We start from the raw sequence: 22,579 nt of genomic DNA, 5'->3' as shown, positions 1-22,579 counted from the left end.
GGACTCTTCCTGTTCTGGGCTCTGCCATGGTGTTAGTATATGGGGCCTAGATCTCTGTCTATTTCTCCTGGCCTATATTTGCAGCCCATCCATACTGTGTAACTCAGAGGAAAGTCCAGAATCACCTGTGTGATCCAGTCACAAGGTGCTCTTGTCAGCACCTATGTTGGGTTAAGTCTGCTTTCTCAGATTGTAGCCTGAGGTCTGTACAGATTTACACAGAACCTTTCCCAACCCCCTTTTCCCATAGAGCCTCTATGGACTCCAGCTCAGGTCCTGACTTTTCTTAGTAGGTATGCTTCTGTTGAAGTTCAATAGTAACTGTGTTTGGCTGGGAAGAACAAGGCCAGTCAGATAGAAGGTGCTCAATGGACATGCTTCAGTACCAATGGTCTGGGACAGTTGTGTCAGGTGACCAAATTGTGTCATTACCCACACAACACTGTTCTTTCCCACGTGCTTTATAAGAGAGCCAAATGGAAGCCCAGGGAAGAAAGTATTCAGATGCTGTCTTATACACAAGCTAAGCAAGTGAAGGTGGAGCTGAAGCACCATATAACCAGGAACAGGGTTTGGTGTGATGCCCGCGTGAAGATGCCAACAGGCAGGACCACGGTGCAAATGGCAGGAGTTGCTGTGCAGGCCCAGAGTACACAGACAGGAGCTTTGGAGTCTAGACTCCGGAGAGTGGGCCAAATATCATTGTGACTCCAGTGCTCTCAAGAGCTTCCCGAGAGTGTCTTACCTTTATCATCATCAGACCAAGTTAGGCTCCTTGGGACTCAAAGTTGAGGCCCAAGCACAGGACTCCACTTCTCTCCATCCATACCTTGAGGTCAGTCTTTCCCAGATCAAGGATCAAGGCCACAGACACTCACCTATCCCTGCTTCTATTATAAGTTTGCCCCAGAGCCCAAAGTCCAAGAGAAGAATTCAGTCCTATTTAGAGTCTTCTGCAGCCACAGCTATAGATGGGCTGTGGTACTCACTCCTAATGCTGAGAGGCTTCAGTGTGGACTCCTGCCTGCTGTTGTTCTTTGCTGCACACCTCTGTCCAGCTCAGGACTCCATTCAGCTTGTGCTGGGACTCCTGTCCTCCAGTTCCAACCATTTCTCTCCTACTCATGTGACCTTGGTATACAGCCATCACTGCAGGAAGCTTCCTCCATCTACCCACCATGTTTCTCAGTAGCTACATGCTCCTCAGGAGCCCTAGTTTTCTTCACTGTAAAGAGGGGTATGGCAGTGCCTGCCACCCAGGGGCTCAGAGAGCTGAGTAAGAGTGGTGAGTGTTTAGTGTTCTGTCTGATAGGCTGCCCCAAGTTCTTCTGGGATGAGTGGTGAACGTATCAAAAGAGCTGATTGTGCCTGGTCCATTGGAAGAACATATGTATCTCTTCAGTAATGGCGTCCCCTCTCAGTGTGCCTTTTCATTCTAATTCTTCCCTTGCACCATGCCTCTCAAAATAAATTTTCACTTTCTGGAAATGTATTTAAAATTTGATTTTCTAAATCCGTATTGCCTTCCTACATAGCCATATCCTATAAATATATTTGGTATTTATGCTATTTGTTGATGGTAATGAGGATGCTATCTTATACACATGCTAATTAGGCACTTTCCAATTTGTGGAGCCCTCCGAGAATCTCAAGGCTTGGGATATTTTGGTTGAACATGGGCCTCGGCAAGTACTCTAGATTGATCTTTGCCCAGGCTCTGCCCCATTCCCTACCTCTCTGCATCCAGGCCTTTGGAGTATGTGCCCACTTCTCTCACTCCATCACCTCCTGAGCCTGGTCTAGGCCAGCAGATCACGTATGAGACCCAAGTCCTGCTGAGGAACAGTTAGTAGCTTCTGTGTAAAGACTGATGGCAAGGGGGAGGCCAGGGCTCAGAGTTTCCTTGATGGTGCCAGCATGGGGACCACAGAGGAAGGGGCTGAGGCCTGTGCCAGGTGTGGGGAAGAGTGAGGTGGAGGGAACAGGCCCACAAAGGTGAGATGCAGCAGAGGCAGGTGCAGGTCACACAGCTGCCACCTGATCAGACTTTGAGGTATCCAGTGATCAGGCTTCCAGCTGGCTGTGGAGGGTGAGGCATGGGCAGGAGGAAAGGAAAAGATTCTGGGGAGAACTCTTAGGCTAGTGTTTAGATTTCTTGGGGAAGGTGCCAGTGAGAGAGCATGTGCTGGAGTATCAGGGCATAGCCAGACCTCCCAAAAGTTGTTCTGCTAAGCAACAACAATAATGAAAAAACAGTCTCAACGAAGCCTGCTCATCTCCATTTTGATATACATGTGTGTGTCATTTTAGACTCATAGCAATCAGGATATTTCTCTGGTCCACAACAGTCATGACAGAGGTAACCCATAATGCCCTGTACACATCTGGCTCAATGCTAGGGACCAAGTAGACCTTGGCTAGGCCCCTGTGATGTAGGGGCACAGCCTAGTATCACAGGGAGGCTTTCTCCTACTGGGCATAGGAGCATGCCTGCCTCTTCAGAGCTCTCATTATCCCCCATATACTACTGTTTCTGTAGCTACACACAGTTTAGGCCTACTTTCCTCTTCCATTGGATATAATCCATGATGGCTTTGAGAATGAAATGAAAGGGCTGTGGAACCCCATCATGTTGGGGATGGGATGATATAGGGGCACATGTACATAGGCAGTGAGTATTTGGCAGCTGTTTTCTTGTCCAGGCCTATTCTGTGCCTTGCTTCTGTTCTGCCAATCTGTTAAGAGCTGTACTTAAATGACAGCATGCATTAAATACTTAAATTTGCATCCTAATATGAAAGGATACACATACAAGAGCAGTGATGTAGCTTGGCAAGCTTGGTAGGCTCAGCGCCATTCACAGAGGATGTTCACACTAAGGATTTTTTTTTTCATTTCCATGGAAAGTGGACAATGGAAGTCCTTGTGGTTCTTCTATCTTTGTTCTGTTTTCATTTACCTTCTGGGTTGGTACATGGTGGGACCACAGGATATGATTACATCTACAGCTATTCTGGTGGGAGAGGGACACTTGAGATTTTGATCACATTGGTCTCCTGACTTATTTTTATTTTTACATTTATTTATTTATTTTTCATGCATAGGTGTGTGCATTTGTATAGGTTTTGCATGTGCACATACATATGTGTACATTTGTTTATGTGGACACACAAATACCAAAACGTGCATGCATGTGGCATCTTGGGACAGGTTGCAGGAGTTGGTTCTGCCCTTCTACTGGGTGGTCCCAAAGACTGAACTCAGATGATCAGGCTTGGTGGCAAGTGCCTTTGTCTGCTGAGCCATCCCACCAGCTGGCTTCTTTGGCTTCTGATTTGCATTATGAAGGAAACACACGTTCTTCTTAAAGCCAGAGCTCAGACCCTTCCATGGAACATGCTTGCCTTCTTTCTTCATTGCCATGCCAAGGAATAAGCTACCCAAAGGACTCTAGGTCTTTTCTGTCTGGATCTTCAGCCTCCTGGATTTCGAATGGGAGGATGATGTGCCCAGTGTGTCCTGGCCCTGCCTGCCTGATGTGAGCTAAATGAATTCCAGCTACTTTCTTCTCTCTTTGCATCAGCATGAGGCTCAAAGGAAGGTTGCCTTCTTGCCATGGAATTAGATGTAGTCTTAGGTTTAGTGTCTAGACAATGTCTGGTGTCACCTGGAATGGGGGGGAAGAAGCAGGAACTTACCTGGATCCTGCCATGTACATAGTGGTCCTCTGGCCTCCTTTGGATGGTGTTTTTCCTCCAGCCCAGTGAGAAGAACACTCTCCACCCAGGCTCAGTGAGAAGGCTAAGCAGCCCTCAGGCCCCCTTAGCCATATAAGGCAGAGAGCCTTCAAAACAGCTCATTTCCCGTAGTGAAATAGAAGGTTGGAAGGACACCTCTGTTGAGCTGCATATGCCCTGGCCTGGCCTCACTTAGGTGAAATGACTGCAGGACGTTTGTATAGACCAGAACAAAGCTCAGGGACCAGTGAGTGACCTGCCCAACAGCACAGTGAATTTCAAGTAGACCCAGGCATTTTCAGACTTCCTGGGAATAACAGGAAACTTGCCAGGAGTCCTGTAGATGTTTTAATCTCAGTAGCAATGTCTGCAGAACCCTTTAGCAGACTGGAGAAAGCCACAAACCTGTTTAGAAACAGCAGATCTGGGAGATGTAGAGAGGGTTTCTGGTGCTGGTGGAGACAACACCCACCATGCTAGGCCTGGGGTTCCCAACAGATGTGACTGTGTGGCCAGCTGGTCCTTGAGGTGTCTTTGTCCAGTATCTGCTTTGTGTTGGGTTCTGCTAGTGCCAATTAGAAGAAAACAGCATTGCCCAAGAGAAGGGAGACTGCAGCGGGCAAAACACCTGACATGAACTTCAGTGTATGATGCCTGCGACAGCCTAGAACACCGAGGGACAGTAATACAGAGGCCCGCTAGCATTTCTGTGGCATTTCATACCATACAAAACATCTTTAGATAGCCCATTTTGATCTTCAGCATAAGTTCCTGTAATGGCCATAATCTTTTGTAAAAGCTCTGTTGATGCAGCATACTGTCCATCTACTTGAAGTGCACAGCATTCCAACTCATTCAGAGAACTATGCGGCTGCCACCGCAGTCCATTTCAAAACATTTGCCTTACCCTAAAAAACAACAGCTATAATAGGTTTGAGCACCAATTACACAGAGTAAACCAAGTGAATGCTCCCAGATTCTGCATGTGGGATGCAAAGACAATTGTGTGGCTTCCTCTGGTGACCCAAATGAGCTGGAGTCCAGACATTGTGACACCCCACCCCACAGTTCCCTCTTCCCCTCCACACAGCTCTCCATCCATGAGAAACAACCCTGGATCTGTGGTATCCCTTTGTATAGTTAACTCTTTACCCCTGTGTGTTTTTTCCTCTCTACTGCACCACCAAGACTAGGGAACAAGGCCATGCATGTTGCTGTACTCTTTGTTCACTAGGGACCCTGTTGTCCTACAAGCCAGTGGCCCCATCCCAATAGGAAGGCTGCTTCCTTGCTATTCAGGCATGTGGAAATATGAAGGAGGGGCTTGTGCTTCTCTAGACAGAGATGCCCCTCACTTCCTGTCCTCAGGCTTCCCAGGGGGCTTTGTGGGAGCAGCATGAGTATGTTTCCCCCTTAATATGCAATGGATGTGTGTTTATTTTTGACAAGTGCTTACCAGTGTCTAAGGGAGTATTCTGGACCTCTATGCTGGTAACAAGGGGCCAGGACAGAGCCCACTGCAGGCTGGAGGCCAAGAGACAGGCAAGGCCTTCTCAGCAAACACTATCTGCCTGGGCCTTCAGAGCATATGGAGTTAGCTTAAGCTTAACACTTCCCAAAGTTATGGGTTATTTAGTATAGTTGAGAGAGAGAGAGAGAGACACACACAGAGAGAGAGAGAGAGAGAGAGAGAGACAGAGAGAGAGAGAGAGAGAGAGACAGAGAGAGAGACAGAGAGAGACAGAGAGACAGAGAGAGAGACAGAGAGAGAGACAGAGACACAGACAGAGACACAGACAGACAGAGAAAGAGACAGACAGAGAGAGAGAGAGAAAGAGCAGGCAAGATACTTTTCTTTAAAAATGGAAAATATCCGAGATTTCAAATAATAGGAGTATTAAGATTCTTATACCAAATTTTGCAAACTTTTTAAGCCAGGCGGTGGTGGCGCACACCTTTAATCCCAGCACTTGGGAGGCAGAGGCAGGCGGATTTCTGAGTTCGAGGCCAGCTTGGTCTACAGAGTGAGTTCCAGGACAGCCAGGGCTGCACAGAGAAACCCTGTCTTGAAAAACCAATAAATAAATAAATAAATAAATAAATAAATAAATAAAAAAAATAAAAAAATAAAAATATAAAAAATTTCTTATACCAAATTTTGCAAACTTTTTAAAACTGGGACCCAAAACAAGACTTTGTGGTGGGAGGCAGATGCGGTGCCAATGAGAGCTACACATTTGTTTGTTGGTTTGCTCAGTGTTTGTTTGATGAGTAGGTCTAGGTGTATACCACCCACCAACACCTACAGAAGTGGGGACCATTTGGGGAGTCCGTTCACTCCTTCTGCCATGGACTCGAGGACTCAAGGGCAAACTCAGGGTATTATATTAATGTAGCAAATGCTTTACATTTCTTTGTAAAGTGTTTTACCTGGTGAGACATACCACCATCAGCAGCCCTCCCCCGCCCCACTTTTTTTTTTTTAAAGATAGTTTCACTATGTAGCACAGGCTGTCCCTGAACCTGCTCTGTAGCCGAAGCTAGCCTTGAAGACACAGTAACCCTCCCTCGGCCTTCTGAAAGCTGGGATTTCAGACCTGAAGCTTACCAGGTTATGTGGACTAATTTCTAGTGCTGTGAGTATGTTCATAGAATTGTCTATTAAGAGAATGCAGTAACGACTTCCAGTCCTATGCATGTGTTATGGATAGAGTGACTCCTCCGATTTACCTGGATGTGTAGAAGAAAAGTCTAACCACACAAAACCACAAATAATTCTGGAAGAGATGGTGGAATTAATGAATATCTTTTAGGATTTTACATCCTGTCTTTAGTTTGTGTGTGTGTGTGTGTGTGTGCTTTTTGTTATCCAAGATTTTATGATAAAGTGCTTACTTAGTTAGAAAAAAGGACCCACAGAAGCATATTTAATAGGGCATGTTCTTGCTATCTATGTAGACTGGTTACCCAGTGCCCTGGGCTACCAGCCTTCTGGGTCAAACTCTGAGCCAAGTGTCATGGACTCACTGTGTCTTTAGCAGCCTTTTCTGGAGCCAGCAAAGGTCTTGAGATGTCATTGGGTGTGATCCAGAAAAGCCACAAAGGTGATGGTGGTTTTACTGACAGATTTGGCCACTCAGAATCTAGCCATAGTATCTACATCCACTTTTACCCATTAGCTGATTCATCTGAGTCCTATTTGGGTTGGAGCCAGAGCATAGGAGTCCTCACGAATAGAAGCCCCCCTTTCTCCCTGTCCCCCTTCCAACACCCACACAACATACCTTTATTGAGTGCCTGTTGTATGCCTGGATAGATCAAGAGGTGAAGTTTTAGACATCAGGTAACCAACTGCTGCCCCATGATAGGGACAGGCTACATGTCAGAGGGTCAGCCAGAGGATCAGGAAGAGAGAATGTTTGCTTTTGGTGCCAGGGGAGACTTTTAACCTGCTCTTTCTTCTGTCCAGCTGATTATTTACTGAGTCACCGCTGTATCCTGGATGTTATTCCATACCTGGGGAGCCTGATCACCAAGACCAAATGCATCTCTGTCCCTGTGGATCTAAATTCTAGTAGAATTGAGATACTATTAGATTAACTAACTCAGGGATGAACCTTTAAGCTCATGATACATGCCCTACCAGAAATAAATGGAATGCTGCAGGAGAGAACAAAGAATTGTCTGCTGTGGCTGGGATGAGCTGTGGAGGGGCTTTCCAGCTCTTGCTTCAGGGATGAGAACGGCTCAGCCATGCCATGGCTTAGAACATTCTAGAGTTACACACTAAGGCAGAGAGTCCCATGCATCTTAGAAATTCTTAGAAGGTCAGTGGGGCCAGTAAGCAATGGGAGTGGTGTATTGAGCAGGTGGCTTTGATCAGAGAGCTGAGGGCAGGGTCCCCCATGTCTATGGCTGGGAAGGTACAGTGGAAGGTGGGAGCTGTGGGCAGGGTATAGGTGTCAGCTCCTGAGCCCATTTGGCTGCACTGCAGTCACGACAGGCAGAGCTTAGGGTGCAGGTCCCTAGGGTCCAATAATGCCAGTGTGTTCTATGGATGTTCAGAAAGGAGCTCCAGTCATGACCCAGAGGACCTTATGAGCATCGTGTTCACCTAATATGCCACACCCCACTGTGAAATGGAAACCTTCACCTGGGGTGATGCAAGACTTCTCAGAGGTCTAAATCTATGGATGTAGCTCCTTCGGAACTGTGTGTTGAGCCAGCTCTGCAGTCAGGGCCACCTTGGGAGTCATTATTTCATTTTCTGGGAATGAATCTGTTAGGAATTACTAGCGATAATGGTTCATCAGACTGTCTCATGCTGGCATGTGCTCACTCTCCAACAGCTCCGGGAAGAAATTGCCCTACTGATTATTCTCCACTGTTTTCTCTCTTTTCTCAGAATGGCTATTCAAGTGGACAAGTTCAACTTCGAAAGTGTCCCGGAGTCCCCAGGAGAGAAGGGACACTTTGCAAATCTGAAGCAGCTGGAAGAAGAGAGGCAAGAGGCACGAGGCCTGGAGATCAGCAGCAAGCTGGACATCCGCTGGAGAATCCTATCCTTTTCAGTGGCCTCCCCATAGGCCCAGGGCACACCCTGATCCTGATTAGGGCTTCTGACCGCCAACAGGGAACCAAGAGGGGCTTAATAAGTCCTGAGCCTCAACTACAGACAGCTCCAAATGGCGTGGCAGGATATGGACCATAGAGCTGGCATTTTCTGAGCCTCTTCACACTTCAGAGGTCCTACTTAATGAAGTATTGATCCTGAGTGGGTAAAGGTCTTGTTGGGGCCAGTGGTGTTCCTAACTTTGGATCTCATGGTTCTTTTGAGGGCTGGTGTTCGTACTAGTGACAGGTCCTAATGGCTGCTTATCAGTGCAGGACTTGAACCATCCTCTGACTGACAGTGATCAATGCGGATGCAAGTTATCTGGGCACCGACGTGGAGTTGTACAGCCTAGCAAGATGTAAAGAAACTCTGTAGAAGTGGTGAGAGACTTTTCTGTGGACTATGCTGTGGAGAGAGACAGTGTCATTAAATGCTTCTGCCCATGTGGGCATGTGGTCAGCTGAGTGGGTGAAAGGACCCCCAAGTGCATCTGTGTGTCGGTTGTCTTGGTAGTCCCTGTAGAGTACTAACACAGTTTGTCAGACATTTGAAGGCAGTGGGTGGAAGTTTATCAAAGGGCCAGAGGTGAGAAATGACCCAAAAGTAACACAGTAGGAGAGTGTGGCTTATTCAGCCTGTCAGGAAAAGAAAATTCTAATGTAGATATCGTCCCATCATCTCCTTCATGTGTGGACTCTGTGACTGTCATTATGGTCAGACTGTGCATCTAGTCTAGAACATTCCAGAAAACTTAATCCTCATGCTTTGCATGTGCCAGAGATTGTACTAAGTCCTAGGGACAGTGGGAGGAGCACTCTTCAACCCAAACCCCAGTATAGACTGTGATCCCAGAACACAGGTATAGAAACTATGAAACTGTGATGCAGCCAGCAGAAATGCCGCTGCTTAGTTGCCCCACTCTGGGTACCATGATGATCAAATGAAGTGATTTAGAGCAGCCAGGTTAGTCTGAACTGAAACCAATCTCCTTCAGAGCTAGTCTACAGAGACCATCTATGGCTGAAGCAGGCAGGGGACAAGCCTGGAGCACACATGCCATCATCCCTTATCCCCACTGCCTTGCATTTGTTGAAAGTCTCCCATCATGTGTGGGGTCTCTCTTCTTAGAGAATTCCCTGCTGAGCAAGGTGGCTTCACCTGCATGCCACCAAGAGTATCCGTGCTGTTCTGGCAAATACTAGACACCCTCTGCAACCTGGCAGGGTCACCAGGTTTACTTGGGGGTTCACACCCCTGCAAGGCTTTTAGACACAGAGCCCTGGACTTGATTAATCTCAGGCAGGACAAACCCACCGAAGGGCATGGTGGGTCTTATTCTACCCTTTGGGGTTGCTGCTTCCCACAGGGAGAAGTACCTGGCCTGGCCTCATTTGACACTGAGGTGGGGATGAGGCTGCTCCGCTGAGCATCTCAGGCTCCTCTTCAGTCTCTCTAATGGGCTTAGAGAGACTTCTAAGGATGCTTAATGCACCTCTGTGTTCCCATCTAAAAAACAAAACAACAACAAAAACTAAACCTCTTTTAAAAAAGACTTAAGTCCCAGTATGCTGTGGTTTTTTTTTTTTTTTTTTTTTCTCTTCCTTTTAATAGTCAGGCTTGGAGCAATAGTTTTATCTAAATGAATTCTAATACAAACTGTTCCTGTCACCAGTGTAGTTGATTCCTTGATCATCATAAGTGAAATGCAGGGAATCATTTGGTATCTGTCTCCAGGGAGTTCAGCTCTCAGAGCTGTTTGTAATAACTTGGTTCAGGGGTCTTTCATCTTGCCAGCCCAGCCCAGCACAGAGGCTTGGCAGCTGGAGAGAAGCCTGGCTGCATATTTAGTTAGATCACTTCTGCTGTCTGACCTGTGATGGGCAGAGGAATGCGGTGGCATGAACACAGAGAGGATTGCTTGCCCCCTCCCAACCTTAATATGTCTGTCTGTGCCTTAGAATTACTTGAAAAGGACTGTGTGTGTTGAACATGCACACAGTCTGTGTACTCTTAGCACTCACTAGATGCCAGGTTTTGGTCAGGTTTATTTACATAGATTGTTTATTTGGCGCCCCTTCCCAATAAAGGGCTACGCTACTCCTACAAGTGCTGTGATACCAAGTTAGCGTGTAGCTCCAAAAATCCATTCATTTCTCAGATAGAAGGCATGTCAGATATTAAAGTGATAAGAACAAATACTGTACTTGATCGTAGCCAGAAGCCCTAGCCGATTTTTGCAATAGCTCTCTGATGTAGTTTTCTACCTTGGGCTACTGATGAGAAAAACAAGGCCCATGAGTTTCAGCTGCTCAAAGGTCTCCCAGCCATGGCCAGTTGGGACTTGGGCTTCCTTCTGCACTACGCTTTCAGCTCCATCCAGGAGTCATGTCCAGGCCTCCCTTTCTGCCTTCCCACTAACCACACTGCTCAGAGCAACTGTGGAGATGGCCACATTCCTTGGGCAAACATGGACACCTGCCTGTCCTCCATTTATTTCACCATCTCTTCTTCATAGAGCTCTAGAATCTTCCTAACCAAACAGGACTTGCTGTAGTGAGTCAGTTGCAGTCCTCTCTGGACCTCTCCTTGGACAGCATGAGCACTGTGGGTGTTTTCTGTCCAGTTGGGCAAGGAAAGCTCTACCAAGATGGCAGGGCACTCACCAAGATGAGAAAAATGGATCGGTTTTTAGAAATGAGTGCTGTAAATTAGAAAGTCAAGCAAGAGGCTTGCTTATCATTTGCAGGAGTCTCTCCATTAGTATAATCTCCCTCTATGATAATTTGCTAGTTTTCTTGAGTTCTGGTAGGGATGGTCTGCATCCTTGCACCTGAGACTCTCCACCCAGAGCTGGTACATGAGATAGGGCACATGCCCTGAGTCATGGTGGCTACGAGCAAGGGAAGGATGATACATACATATGTGTGCTGTCCAAGTAATGTGTTGCTTCCTGCCCTCACTCTTACTCCCCGCTGCCTATCACTTTCCACCACATTTTCCTGGTGAGTGCTTCACCCATCTCCTAGAGGTATGGGATCTGAAACAACTTCTGTGTCTACCACACTCTAAAAAAATCCAACTCTTCCTCCTCTGGCTGTCCCAACATAGTGACTATAACCACCTTACCCAATATAAAATGCATTTGAACCTGCCATAGTCTATGAATGACTGTGTGTTACTGGAGAGGGCCACCTGGCTCGTGAAACACACGCCTCTTCTGGAAGGTTTACAGGGAAGTCTTAACACCCCAGGGTTTGGAGAAAGCCGCTTTAAGTAGGCATGGGGGATTGCCTGTGACAGCAAATCAGACATGCTTCAGCACCACGGAGAGCTCTATGCTGGGCTTTTCCCTAGTCAGGATGCTGTCTCAGCTGTTTGCAGGCTCTGATAGTACCCAGCCTGTGGGCAGCAGTGTCCTTTACATTAGAGCAGAGGCTTTGATACCTGGGTTCCAGGTTTACAGTGAAGCATTCACATGACCTGTCTAGGAGTGTGTAAAACAGTGTGAAGATTGAAGGCTCCGGGGTTACCCTGCTTACACCAAAGCATTTCTGTTTCCTCTACAGGCCTATGGGTCTTTTTGTTTGTTTGTTTTGGGGTTTTTTTGGTGTGTGGGGGGCACTGTTCTTTTAAATGTATGAAATGGAAATACATAGTGACTTCCATTGTAATCCCAGGACTTGGAAGGCTGAAGCAGGAGGATTGCCATGACCGTAAGGTCAGCCTTGGCTACAGAGCTAGACTAGACTGCAGAGTAAGTTCGTTTCTTAAATAAAAAGGAGCACAAAACAAAAGAAAAATACCAGATCAACACACTATATACACATATGAAAAGCAATGAAATGATAGCTCCTGTCCACAGCTAGCATGTTCTGATGTGATGAACGCTCACCTTTGGGCCCCTCCCATAGGATTCATTTTGGAAATTTCTCTACAAGAGCAATAGCAATTTCTGTCACCATCATAATTTATCTTTCACCCCAAATGCCAAGACGTGCATATTAAGAATTAGCTTCTACCATCTGTACTACAGTGTTGCGTCACAGGCAGGTACCTTGGCTGACAGCTTGGCCACTGGCAGATTCAGGCTCAGGTACCAGGCAGCTTTTGGGCTGCAAGGGAGAGGCTGCTCACACAGTGAGTCAAGCTTCATTAGCCCACCTATACCCTTTGTGGGTCATATCTGAAAGTAAATGAATTCAGAATTTAGTAGGAAGAATAGCTTCTGGAGGCTAGTGGCACGGTCTTTCTTGCTCCTCTGCTTCCATCCTAGTTTATCAGGAGAATGGGCTCTGCCTGTGTGCCGGGGACACTGCTGCTGCCCGCCTTGAGACCCTGGTACAAGTTTTTAACAAGAAATGTTCCACCTTATGAGGTTTCGATCTCATGTAATTGAATATAAACCTTGGGATGAATCATGAAGGGAAGCAGAAAAAAACCAAACACAAAAGTGAGCATAAAAAAATAGAAACAACCCACAAATGTTTGAAAGTTCTGCAGTCGAGGTTCCCTCCTTTCACACTGGAATAGGACACTGTGAGACCAAGGTTTGTCCACATACCAACTCTCATTCTAATGCAGCCCACTAACATAACTACTACCTTGGTTTAAATAGGTGCACATGGTTAGAGACTTCTGGAAAGTAGTTGGTTTACCACATACCTTGTCCCTTCCCCTCCTCCCACAAGGACCTCCTTCGTCTTCTCCCCTATGTAAACTTTCAGAACTGCTCTCAGAAATGAGCACCAACCAGCCTTATTTGCTAACATAGCACTTTTGCCTTCATAAACACACACGCACATGCACGCACGCATGCACGCAGGCACCCACGCACACTGCAGGACTGTGAGATGCACACCTGTGCTTTGCCTAAGCAGAAAGCATGCCTTTCAGCTTTGGCTTTGGCTAGTGCATACATCTGTGCTCCCAAGCAAGTCATTTTCCTTTCTGTAGATGTACATGGCGACAGCTCAGGGTGACAGAGCAGAATGGCTTACCATGGCCACTGTGCCATCACTAAGCAGCCTAGAAATGAATTGCTGAACTCACTGGCTTCTGGTTCTTCCAGTAGAAGCACTTCATACACCTAATTAGAAGGAATGGGTAACACCCTTATTGTAGCTCTAACCAGTGTCCTTTCCCATTGATACTCACTGGGCCCCCATTGTCTCTGAGTACTTCTTCCTCTAGGACTTGATGAGCCATGAGCCCAACCCAAAAGCTGTTGCTATGCTCTTTCTGCCAGCCCTATGTGCACATCATCAACTCCTGTCTGTTTAGAGTGAACCACAGCACACCTAGCAGGGATTTGGTCAGGATCTAAGGAACTGGAGAGCTCTTTTTCGTTTTGCTCTTTGGTTGGTTGTTTTTTTTTTTTTTTTTTGTTTTTCTTTCTGAGCCAGGGTCTCACTGAATAGCCCAGTCAGGCATGGAAGAATTCTTGAACTTCCTGCCTCAGATTCCCAAGTGCTGACATTACAGACAAGGGTGTGCCACCATGCCTGGGTTGGAGGTAAGTGGTCACAGGGATGCATCTGGCTTCTGTAGTCACATTGTATGGCTGGAAAAATCACATTCCTGCTGGGGCCTGCAAAAGGGGCTCTGTAGTGGTGGCACCATCAGCCAAACTGTTGGTTAGAGCAGCTTGGGGTAGCTAGAGAAAATTGACTTGGCAGTGGGCTACTCCAGGAAGAACAATGCCCCCTCAGAGCCACTGAGTTGTGTGCAGTGACCTCAGTGTCCTTGGAGCCAGCAATGACCGCTTCCCAAGTGCTTCCCGAGCCTCTCCCGAGAAGGGGAGCTTCAGTTTCGACTGTCTGGTGGAAAGTTCTCTCTTCCGTTGCTTTTTGGGTTCATGCCTCTGCTTCTGGGCCCCTCCCTCTCCCAGTGTCCCTCCGGTTCCTTCCAGAGACTTGGCTCAGATGTCCCTTCCGCTGGGCAAGTTCCCAGTCTCTGCACCTGGCTTCAGCCCCTCATCTTCTTAGCTCCTTTCCTTAATTACAGAGTCCCTTCCTTCCGTCAGCATGTTTTTATTTATCTTTAATTTACCATCTTAACCGTGGTGAAGCCTACAGCTCGGTGCCGCAGCCACCCCCCTCCCCCATGCATCTTGGGAGCTTTTCACGGTCTCCAGTTGAAACCAGACCAAGAACCTAAACTCCCTGTCCCTTAACCCCATCCCCAGCAGCCAGGCGTTACTTCTGCCTGTTGTTGTGTATATCTGTACTTGTATGTCTGTACTCTACTAGGGACCCTGTTTGTCCTTTTGTGTCTGGCTTCTCTTTGATGTCTTCAAGGGTCAGACATGTAATGTGTCAAGCTTCCTTTCTTTGAAAGCCAAATGGCATTTGATTATGCAGAGGAACCGCATTTATATTCAGTCATCTAAGAGTGGGCACCCACTCGGGACATTTCTACCTTTTGGCACTGTGAGCAGCCCAGTCAGGAACACGGCATACATCTTTTTTTTTTTTTTTGTTTACACCCTGGCTTTTGCTCAGTGAGGTCAACCATGTGGCCAGTACTAGGATTGCTGGAGGTCAGTGCTTTCTGTTTGCAAGACCATGTCTCTCTTGCATACCTGTGACCTCCAAGACTTGGGTTACAGTCTTAACTCAGTATCCCTAGTGGCCTGCCCTATCCCTCCTTGTTGAACTAACAGGAGGATCCTCACTCCCAGGACCAAACAAGAGGATTGACAGTGCATTGCCAAGTGCTCACCGATAATAATAACAGCACTTCAGCAAACATGCCCTGGGTGGTAATGAGATGGAGAGAGAGAGAGCATGCAGAGGGATCTCCTTATGGGAGAGTTATGTATGGAAGAAACTTTTGCTAAGCAGTGCTGGGAGATGGGGATCCTTCAGGAGGTAGAGTCATAAAGCAGTGGCTCACTCACTGGAGCAAGGCAGAGAAGGGACTCCCCATAGCAGAGGGAAGCAGAACCGTACTGACAACAAGCATGTTTAGTAGTGCGTTCTTGGACTAGCTCCTCCTCCGGAACTGTACTTGGCCTCAGGCTGCAGATAATGGAGACAACTCAGGGCATTCATTTTGTTTGTTTGTTTGTTTTGTCAGTTGTTCAGAATTCATGGGAGGCAGTGGCAGAATTCAAAGACTCAAAGCTGGACTGATCTCAGGAGAGGACTCTGGGATTCACCCAGGGTAAAGCATGGCTCTGTGCTGCTTACCTGTGGTGCTTGCTTGCTCAATTTCATTCTCTTGTCATGCTGTTGATGGGGCAGCTGATAGAGCCTGGGACTGTTGTGGGCCCCCTGGGGCTCACACACTGGTGGTGAAGCTGCCATATGTAGTGTCTTGAAAGAGGACACAGGAGAGCCTTCTAGATAGAGATGGCTTAGAAGCATTTCCTAGACGAGGTGGGATCAAAGAGAAGATGAAGGAACGAAATGGGAAGAAGCAAGGTGCAGCATAGGAAGAGTCAGTGCTTGTGGTACTAGGGAGCTTGAGAAATCTAAAGCGACTTAGTACTAAGTCTGCTCAGACTTAGGTGTAGGCAAGGCTCCCTGGCCATCATGGAGGCCTGTCTGGCACCATCTCAGCCAATGCTGAGCAAAGCCTTGCTGTGGTTCATCCACAATTTCTGGGCATCCCTGGTCTGTGTTGCTTTCCCTAGATGCCTGGTGGGGCTGCTGTCTTCAGAGATGTGTTGGCCTGAGACCTAGGAACAACATGAGCTCCTTTCCCTTACTGGCCCTGCCCCTTCTCAGCCCCCTGCCTCTGCCCCTTCGATTCCCTGCTTACAAGATGTCCCCCCACCACTGTCCTCAGGTTGGCACATGCTGAGTGCCAGTTTATTACTTTTCATCTTCACCAGGTATATTCAGTGTCAAGCCCTTTCCTGGCACCTCTGTCCCCAGTGCCTCCCTGCCACTGTGACTGCCTTGTCCCACTTGGGACAAGGGACATTTTTGTTAAACAGAATGGACTCGCCAGATGGACATAGGAAGTGGCCTATCCTTCTGTTTACAGCTATTGGCAAATGTCAGGACTCAATTTCCCTACTTGCTTCTTGCTTGTATTTGGTGACTCTGGTTTTGTGGGAGAAGAAAGGCAGGAGGCTTGCAGCTCTGCTGTGAACTGCACTGGGCCCTCACAGCAGCTCTCCGTGTCTGCCTGCTGTCTGCACTTCCAAGCCATGACTTCTTCATCCACGGATACTTGCTGAGAGACGTTATGACTTCCTTGATTATGAACTCACTTGAGAGATCCTGTTCACAATAACATATGTAATTACATCGAGATGTATAACACAGCAAACACAAAATGAGCGTGAACCCAGTACGTGTCCAGAAGTACATACTCATCCTGAACACACAACCGTAGTCTGCATGTTTTATTAAGGAAAAATAACCTAAAATTTTGCTTTATTTCCACCAGCAAAAGCCATTGTTGGCATCCCAGCAGCTCTTCCTTCCTTCTAGAACAGTCACCCACTTGAATGGATTTAGAGATGAAGGAAGAGATGCCCACTGTGCTTTTGTGTCCCCACTTTCCCCATTCTCAGTTGACCTTCACCGTTCGGTAGACTACCACTCAAGCACAGGGATGATCTACTTAAGACTGTTCTCATCTGGGGGCGTATCTGTCTAGGGTTTTCCCTATCTCCTCCAGTCCTGGGGCTCAGCAGGAGCTAAATTTTCCTTGACTGAGGCTTACCCATCTCTGAAGCGCAGTGGCGAGGCGAGCGTGGAGGGCCTCCTGAACCAGCTCATCCTGGAACACCTGCAGCTGGCTCCTCTGCAGTGGGGTGAGTACCATGCCACCTCTTGCTTCTGGGTGGGTGGGCAGGAGGGCACAATAATGACCACCATGGGAAACCGTGAGAAAGGAGTTCACCTCACTGTGTGCTGCCTCTGCAGGCAGGCGGCTCAGTACTCAGGTAGGTCTCACCATACTCTCCTCTCAAATGGCAGTCGAGTGTGGAAATGTTTGTAGCCCTTAGCCATGTGGAGTGGTATCATGTCCCTGGGCCAAGCTTTACAACCTCCTGTGCTGGGGTGTAGACAGTGTATTTGGTGAACTCCTTATCTCATCCTGGTACTCATGCCACAAGAGGCCACCATTACTCAACACCCTGCTGATGGGCCTTTGTGTTCCTCTACACCCCTGGACACTGTCCATTCTCAAGTCTTTTTAAGTCATACTCAAAGGTAACTTGCGACAGATATCTGAGTCTTGGTTGTGGTGAGAGTTGTCTTGCAGTCTGGAAGTGATCTGTTCAGATTGTCTATTGGGAACAGCTGTAAACAGTCATGTGTAATCTTTTTCTTCTTTATCTCTATTCAATAGATCCCCCAATCTTAGACTCTTCCTAACATCATTGTAGGACCACCCACGTCCTGGGGATGCTATGGGAGACTCTCCAGGCAATCAGTGTCCTTAGAAGTCAGTGGAAGAGTAAGCAAAGAGGTCAGAAGTCAGAAGAAGGCCTGCTTAGTAGGGTTAGAGGGTTAGAGGGTTAGAGGGCCACATTCCCCACAACCGGTGATTCAGTGTGGCCCAAGAACAACCATCTTTCAGTGCTCTTCCTTGGAGATATTGAGGGTGCTGTGTTGGGCATTGTGCATGGTTCAGGGAAGAGGTTAGCCAGTTGCATGTGACACTTTCTTCATAATTGGAAGGAAGGTCAAAGTGCCATTATTAAAACTATTGTCTGAAAAGCAATACATTAGAAACCCAATGACAGTTTCATTAGGTGGCTGTCATATCATTATGATGCTGGGGTATGTCACTGTGCCCCGAAAGCCTGTTCACTAGTATATAGAACCTTACAATTTTACTTCATTGAGTTGCTGGGCAGCTCAGTTGGCTTGAATGGTGTGTCATAACCATGCTTTCTGTGTGAGGCATGTTGGAAATAGAGGTTGAGGGTTCAGAACCACAGCGGTCCATCTCATAATCTGTTTCTGTCATTATATTAAGGCTTAAGCTAGATTTTATAAGCCAACCAATAAAATTGAAATAAGTCTTCCATTCCTACATCCTGTTACTCTAGAGGAACTCTTGAGAGAAAGAGCTTTTACTTGCTGCAGTGCCTGCTATGAACTGTGATCATAGCAGAACCCCAGGAGGGTTCCTGGGAGATGGTCAAGCCCCTTCTGCTTTGTGCTTCAATCTATCATAGGCTAGTCCTGTTCTTCTTAGAAGTTGAGGTCTGGGTTGGCCATTTTGAGCATGTATCACATGCCCACCAGTGTGTGGACAGATACATGTGTACTGACATTTATCTAGAAAAATATATGGCTTTTAGAAGTTATGCTAAGACTCAAATGTGTCTGAGCTGAGGCCTGCAGGGGTTGTTTTTGAGGAGAGGAGTCAGATGGAATCATGGTGGTGGGGGGGTGATATTCCTGGTCTTGGAGGGGTAAGCCATTGGTAGAGTTGATGCATCTTTAATCTTGGAAAACCCAAGTGGGCTTAGACCACCAGGCTGTGTGATGGAAGAAAAGAGAAACCCACTATCATCTACCTTCCTCACAACTGGTCATACGGCTCCATGTGTTTGCCTTCCAGGCTGCCAGTGACATACGATGGGGAAGTGTCTTCATCCCAGTTTCAGTCCATTTATCTCCTGATGTATCTGTCATCTGTACAGAGCATCTTATGTGTAGAGCCAGCTAGCTGAGACCTATAACCAGAGTCCTGGGGGTGATCCCAGCTCTCTTAGACCCTCAAGATCCAGCATGGCTTCCTTAGGGGGTAGGGTCAGACCATTCAGGCTGTTCCAGGCCTGAGCAGTGAAAGTTCTTAGAAAGGATTCCCATGGTCACTTTAAAAGAAACAGGCTGTTGTTCTGAAGTAACTGGTTTCCCAGTGTGTATTTCAGCTGCTTGGCAAGGAGTGAAGACTGTGGTGAGCTCTAGTGTCTCTGCACACCGGCATCTCCCTTTGTAGGGAGGAACTGCATAAGGCGTGGCCAGAGTCTGGCCTGTCTCACCTGGCTCTGAACTGCTGCTGAGAGGGAGCAGGTCTCAATCAACCCAGCCCCTTTCCCCAAGTCTTGATCTTCTGATGGTGTTACTTTGTGAATGTCATCTATTCTCAAACTACAATGCAGATTCAGGAAAGTTAGATAAAGAGGAGTGAGCCCTTTCCTATCCCCAAACAACCTCTATTTTAGTTTTGTACATTTCCAAGTCATTTTGTGATTCTCTGGTTTTAATTTTGTTTATATAAATGACTATGCCATTATTGTACCTTCTTATCCTTTTTCAAGCTTGACAAAAACACAAACAGTTCCCACATTATAAACAAGCCTTACACATATTGTTAAAGGCCAAGCCATTCATCAAACGGAGAGAAGATAATTTAATACTTGTTCTGTTGGTGAACATGGAGATCTCTCGAAATGTTGTTTTTTTTGTTTTGTGGGTTTTTTTCCATAATAGATGTTATGTGGCCCAGTGTTTACCCTGATCCTTTTCTGTTTTGGAGAGCTACGGGTTTGATGTGGATCTCCAGAAGTTGCTGGTGCTTTAGAGGGTCTTGGCAGAGAGCAAAGCCAAGCCATCAACATCTGTCTATACTGGTGACAACAGTGTCAGACGCAGGCAGGCGTGGTGTTAGCACAAAGCCAGGAAACATGGGGTTTTCATACTGGCTCTGTTACTTCCCCAGTAGTAAGCAATACATGGATTGGGCTATTGGTCAGGTTCTCTGTGCCTCAGTTTCCTCATCTGTAATGCCAAGGGACCAACTCCTCTGTGTGGGAGGAATGCTGTCATCCCAGAGGAGAGAGGCCACCTGACTCCCCCAAGCAGGGAGATGCTATTCCTTGGGGGGAGACTTGCTCTTCCTGTCTTGGCTGTAGACAAAAGGAGGTGGAATGTAGATGTCACTATTTGCCCACATCCTGGTGTGTGCTAGCTGTGGACCTGGGCTGCAGTGCTCTATCTGCAGAGGATCTGCAGTAAAGTAAGACTCAGGGAAAGCCAGGCCACAGGCTGGGCCGGACTCACAACAGGGCACTGAATCCAGGAGGAGACTGTTGTTTCCAAGATGTTTTCTGTCTTAGTCTGTTAGTGCCCTGGCTCTTTTCGTCTCCGTCTCCGTCTCAGTCTCCCTCTCCCTTTCTCTCTCCTTCTCTGTCTCCCTCTCCATCTCTGTCTTCATCTCTGTCTCCTCACCCTCCCCCCTGTGTGTGTGTGTGTGTGTGTGTGTGTGTCTGTCTGTCTGTCTGCTTATACAGATTAATCTGGTCCTTTGTGAAGGAAAGAGAAGGAGGAGGGATGGGCCCATCAGCCCCTTGTAGAAAACAGTGTGCCGTCTGGCTGTCTATTCTGAAGACCATCTAGGCATTTCCATAGATACCCAGTGGTGGTGACTAATGGGCTAAGCTGTTTGCCACACTGATTGGAATGTCCCACTGCTGTGCTACCCACTACCTCCTCCCTCCACCAATTCTTTTCTCTGTAGAACTCTCTGTGTCTTCTGAGATTTTGCAGTGATTGGTCTGTGCCGTCTCTCTGGGCCTGCAGTGAATACAGATCAGGGATGCATTGCATTGCAAAGTGGGTATTTCCAGTTCTCTGTATTCAGACAGTCTTCATACAGATACACATGTGTCCTGAGCTCTTAGCTCTACCCTGAGGGCAGCAACTAGGAACAGGAATAGATAGTGCCAGTCTAGGTAATAGCAGACCCTGGGGAGACACTGCCCTGCCTTATTTCTAAGAACATGTGACTCCCTCACATTTGCTGAGAACAGGCCAGATCTTTGTCACATGTGTTTCTTAAGACTTGCACAGGTCCCCAGGGTCATCATTACTATTCCATCGGACAAATAGTAATGGACTGGGGAGGTGGGGTATGTTCTGCTTTAGGTCATGTAGATCAGGGCTGTGTGGGTTGATGGAATTTTCTAGTCCTTCAATCAAAACCTACTAAGCATTGCTCTATAGTAGGTACTTCCATGCATGCTGGGAACCCATCCCTGCCTAGGAGACATCTTTCTGCTGAGGGGTAGGAGACCCAGGTAGGTCCTCAAATTGTTTGACCACATCCTGTTGTGTGCTAGCCTGGAGGTGGGCACAAAGTGTTCTGGAAGCAGCAAAAAGAGGCAGAGCTGGAGCTGGTTCCCCAGTCAGCATACTGCAATGGAAGTAGCAGTCTACCGGGGATGACCATGGACCCCATGGACACCCACAGAACTCATAAGCCTCCTTGGGAACAGAGCACCTGAAAGTGGCTGTGGAGCCTTCAATGTGTCCCCCTTCAAAGGTGCTCTGCATTTAATCAGTACCTTAGGTAGGGTTCCTACTGCTGCAGTGAATAACCATGACCAAAAGCAAGTTGGAGAGGTAAGGGTTTATTTGGCTTACACTTCCATGTCACTGTCCATCACCAAAGGAAGTCAGGACAGGAACTCAAACAGTACAGGAACCTGGAGGCAGGAGCTGATGCAAAGGCCATGGAGCAGTGCTGCTTACTGGCTTGCTTCCCCTGGCTTGCTTGGTCTGCTTTCTTGTAGAACCCAAGACCATATGCCCAGGGATGGCACCACCCACCATGGGCTGGGCCCTCCCCCTGGGCCCTCACCCCTGATCACTAAGATCACTAATTGAGAAAATGCATTACAGCTGGATCTCATGGAGGCATTTCCTCAGCTGAGGTTCCTTTCTCTCTGATTACTCTGGCTTGTGTCAAGTTGACACACAAAACCAGCCAGTACAGCCAGCACCATATAGAATCTGGGACCCAGGAGTGCTGGGCACTTTCTTAGTTTTTGTGATCTCTGGTGTAATTTCCAGTTCGCCAGCCCTGTTTCATGAAATCCTGGTCCTGTTGCCATCCCCACCCTCCTGCCCACTCTTAGCTCAGGAATCTTGTATGGTCATGTTCACACAGAGAAGGGTAGGACAGGGACTACAGCAGCTCTGACTTGGTCACACACCTCCTTTCCTCACCTCTGTCCATCCTGCTCCTACCAACTGGCCCTTACTGTTGCCTTGTCGCTTTTATACGCTATGAATCCACAGCAGAGAATGAAAACTACATGCATTCTGTTGAATGAATGAGCACAATAAGCCTTCAGTACATCATAGTCACAAATGAATGAATGAATGAATGAATGATGATATAGCTCCTTCCTGGGGTGAAAGGCTGTATGTTCCTGCAAACCAGAACATACAGGGCTGTCCCTCCCAGTCTATGCATTGCAGACTCCTCAAGCCCTCTGTCAGATCCTGTGGGGACAGATTAAATT

At 47.3% G+C, this 22,579-nt stretch overlaps 1 protein-coding gene and 1 pseudogene across 3 annotated transcripts in view; one reads left to right on the top strand and one right to left on the bottom strand.

The window, feature by feature from the left end:
* Nucleotides 1–22,579, top strand: part of Trappc9 (trafficking protein particle complex subunit 9) — a 458,815-nt gene that overhangs the window by 343,411 nt on the left and 92,825 nt on the right. For all 3 annotated transcript variants that reach the window (XM_076911449.1, XM_076911450.1, XM_076911451.1), the window contains 2 exons: nt 8,143–8,296; nt 17,032–17,122. In XM_076911449.1, the coding sequence (XP_076767564.1) occupies nt 8,143–8,296; nt 17,032–17,122 (245 nt within the window). The remainder of the gene's footprint in view (nt 1–8,142; nt 8,297–17,031; nt 17,123–22,579) is intronic.
* LOC117719452 (U2 spliceosomal RNA) lies at nt 10,437–10,586 on the bottom strand (annotated as a pseudogene).

This window comes from Arvicanthis niloticus, chromosome 13, assembly GCF_011762505.2.
Source record: "Arvicanthis niloticus isolate mArvNil1 chromosome 13, mArvNil1.pat.X, whole genome shotgun sequence".
Classification (NCBI taxonomy): Eukaryota; Metazoa; Chordata; class Mammalia; order Rodentia; family Muridae; genus Arvicanthis; species Arvicanthis niloticus.
This window is presented reverse-complemented; position numbering and strand designations above follow the sequence as displayed.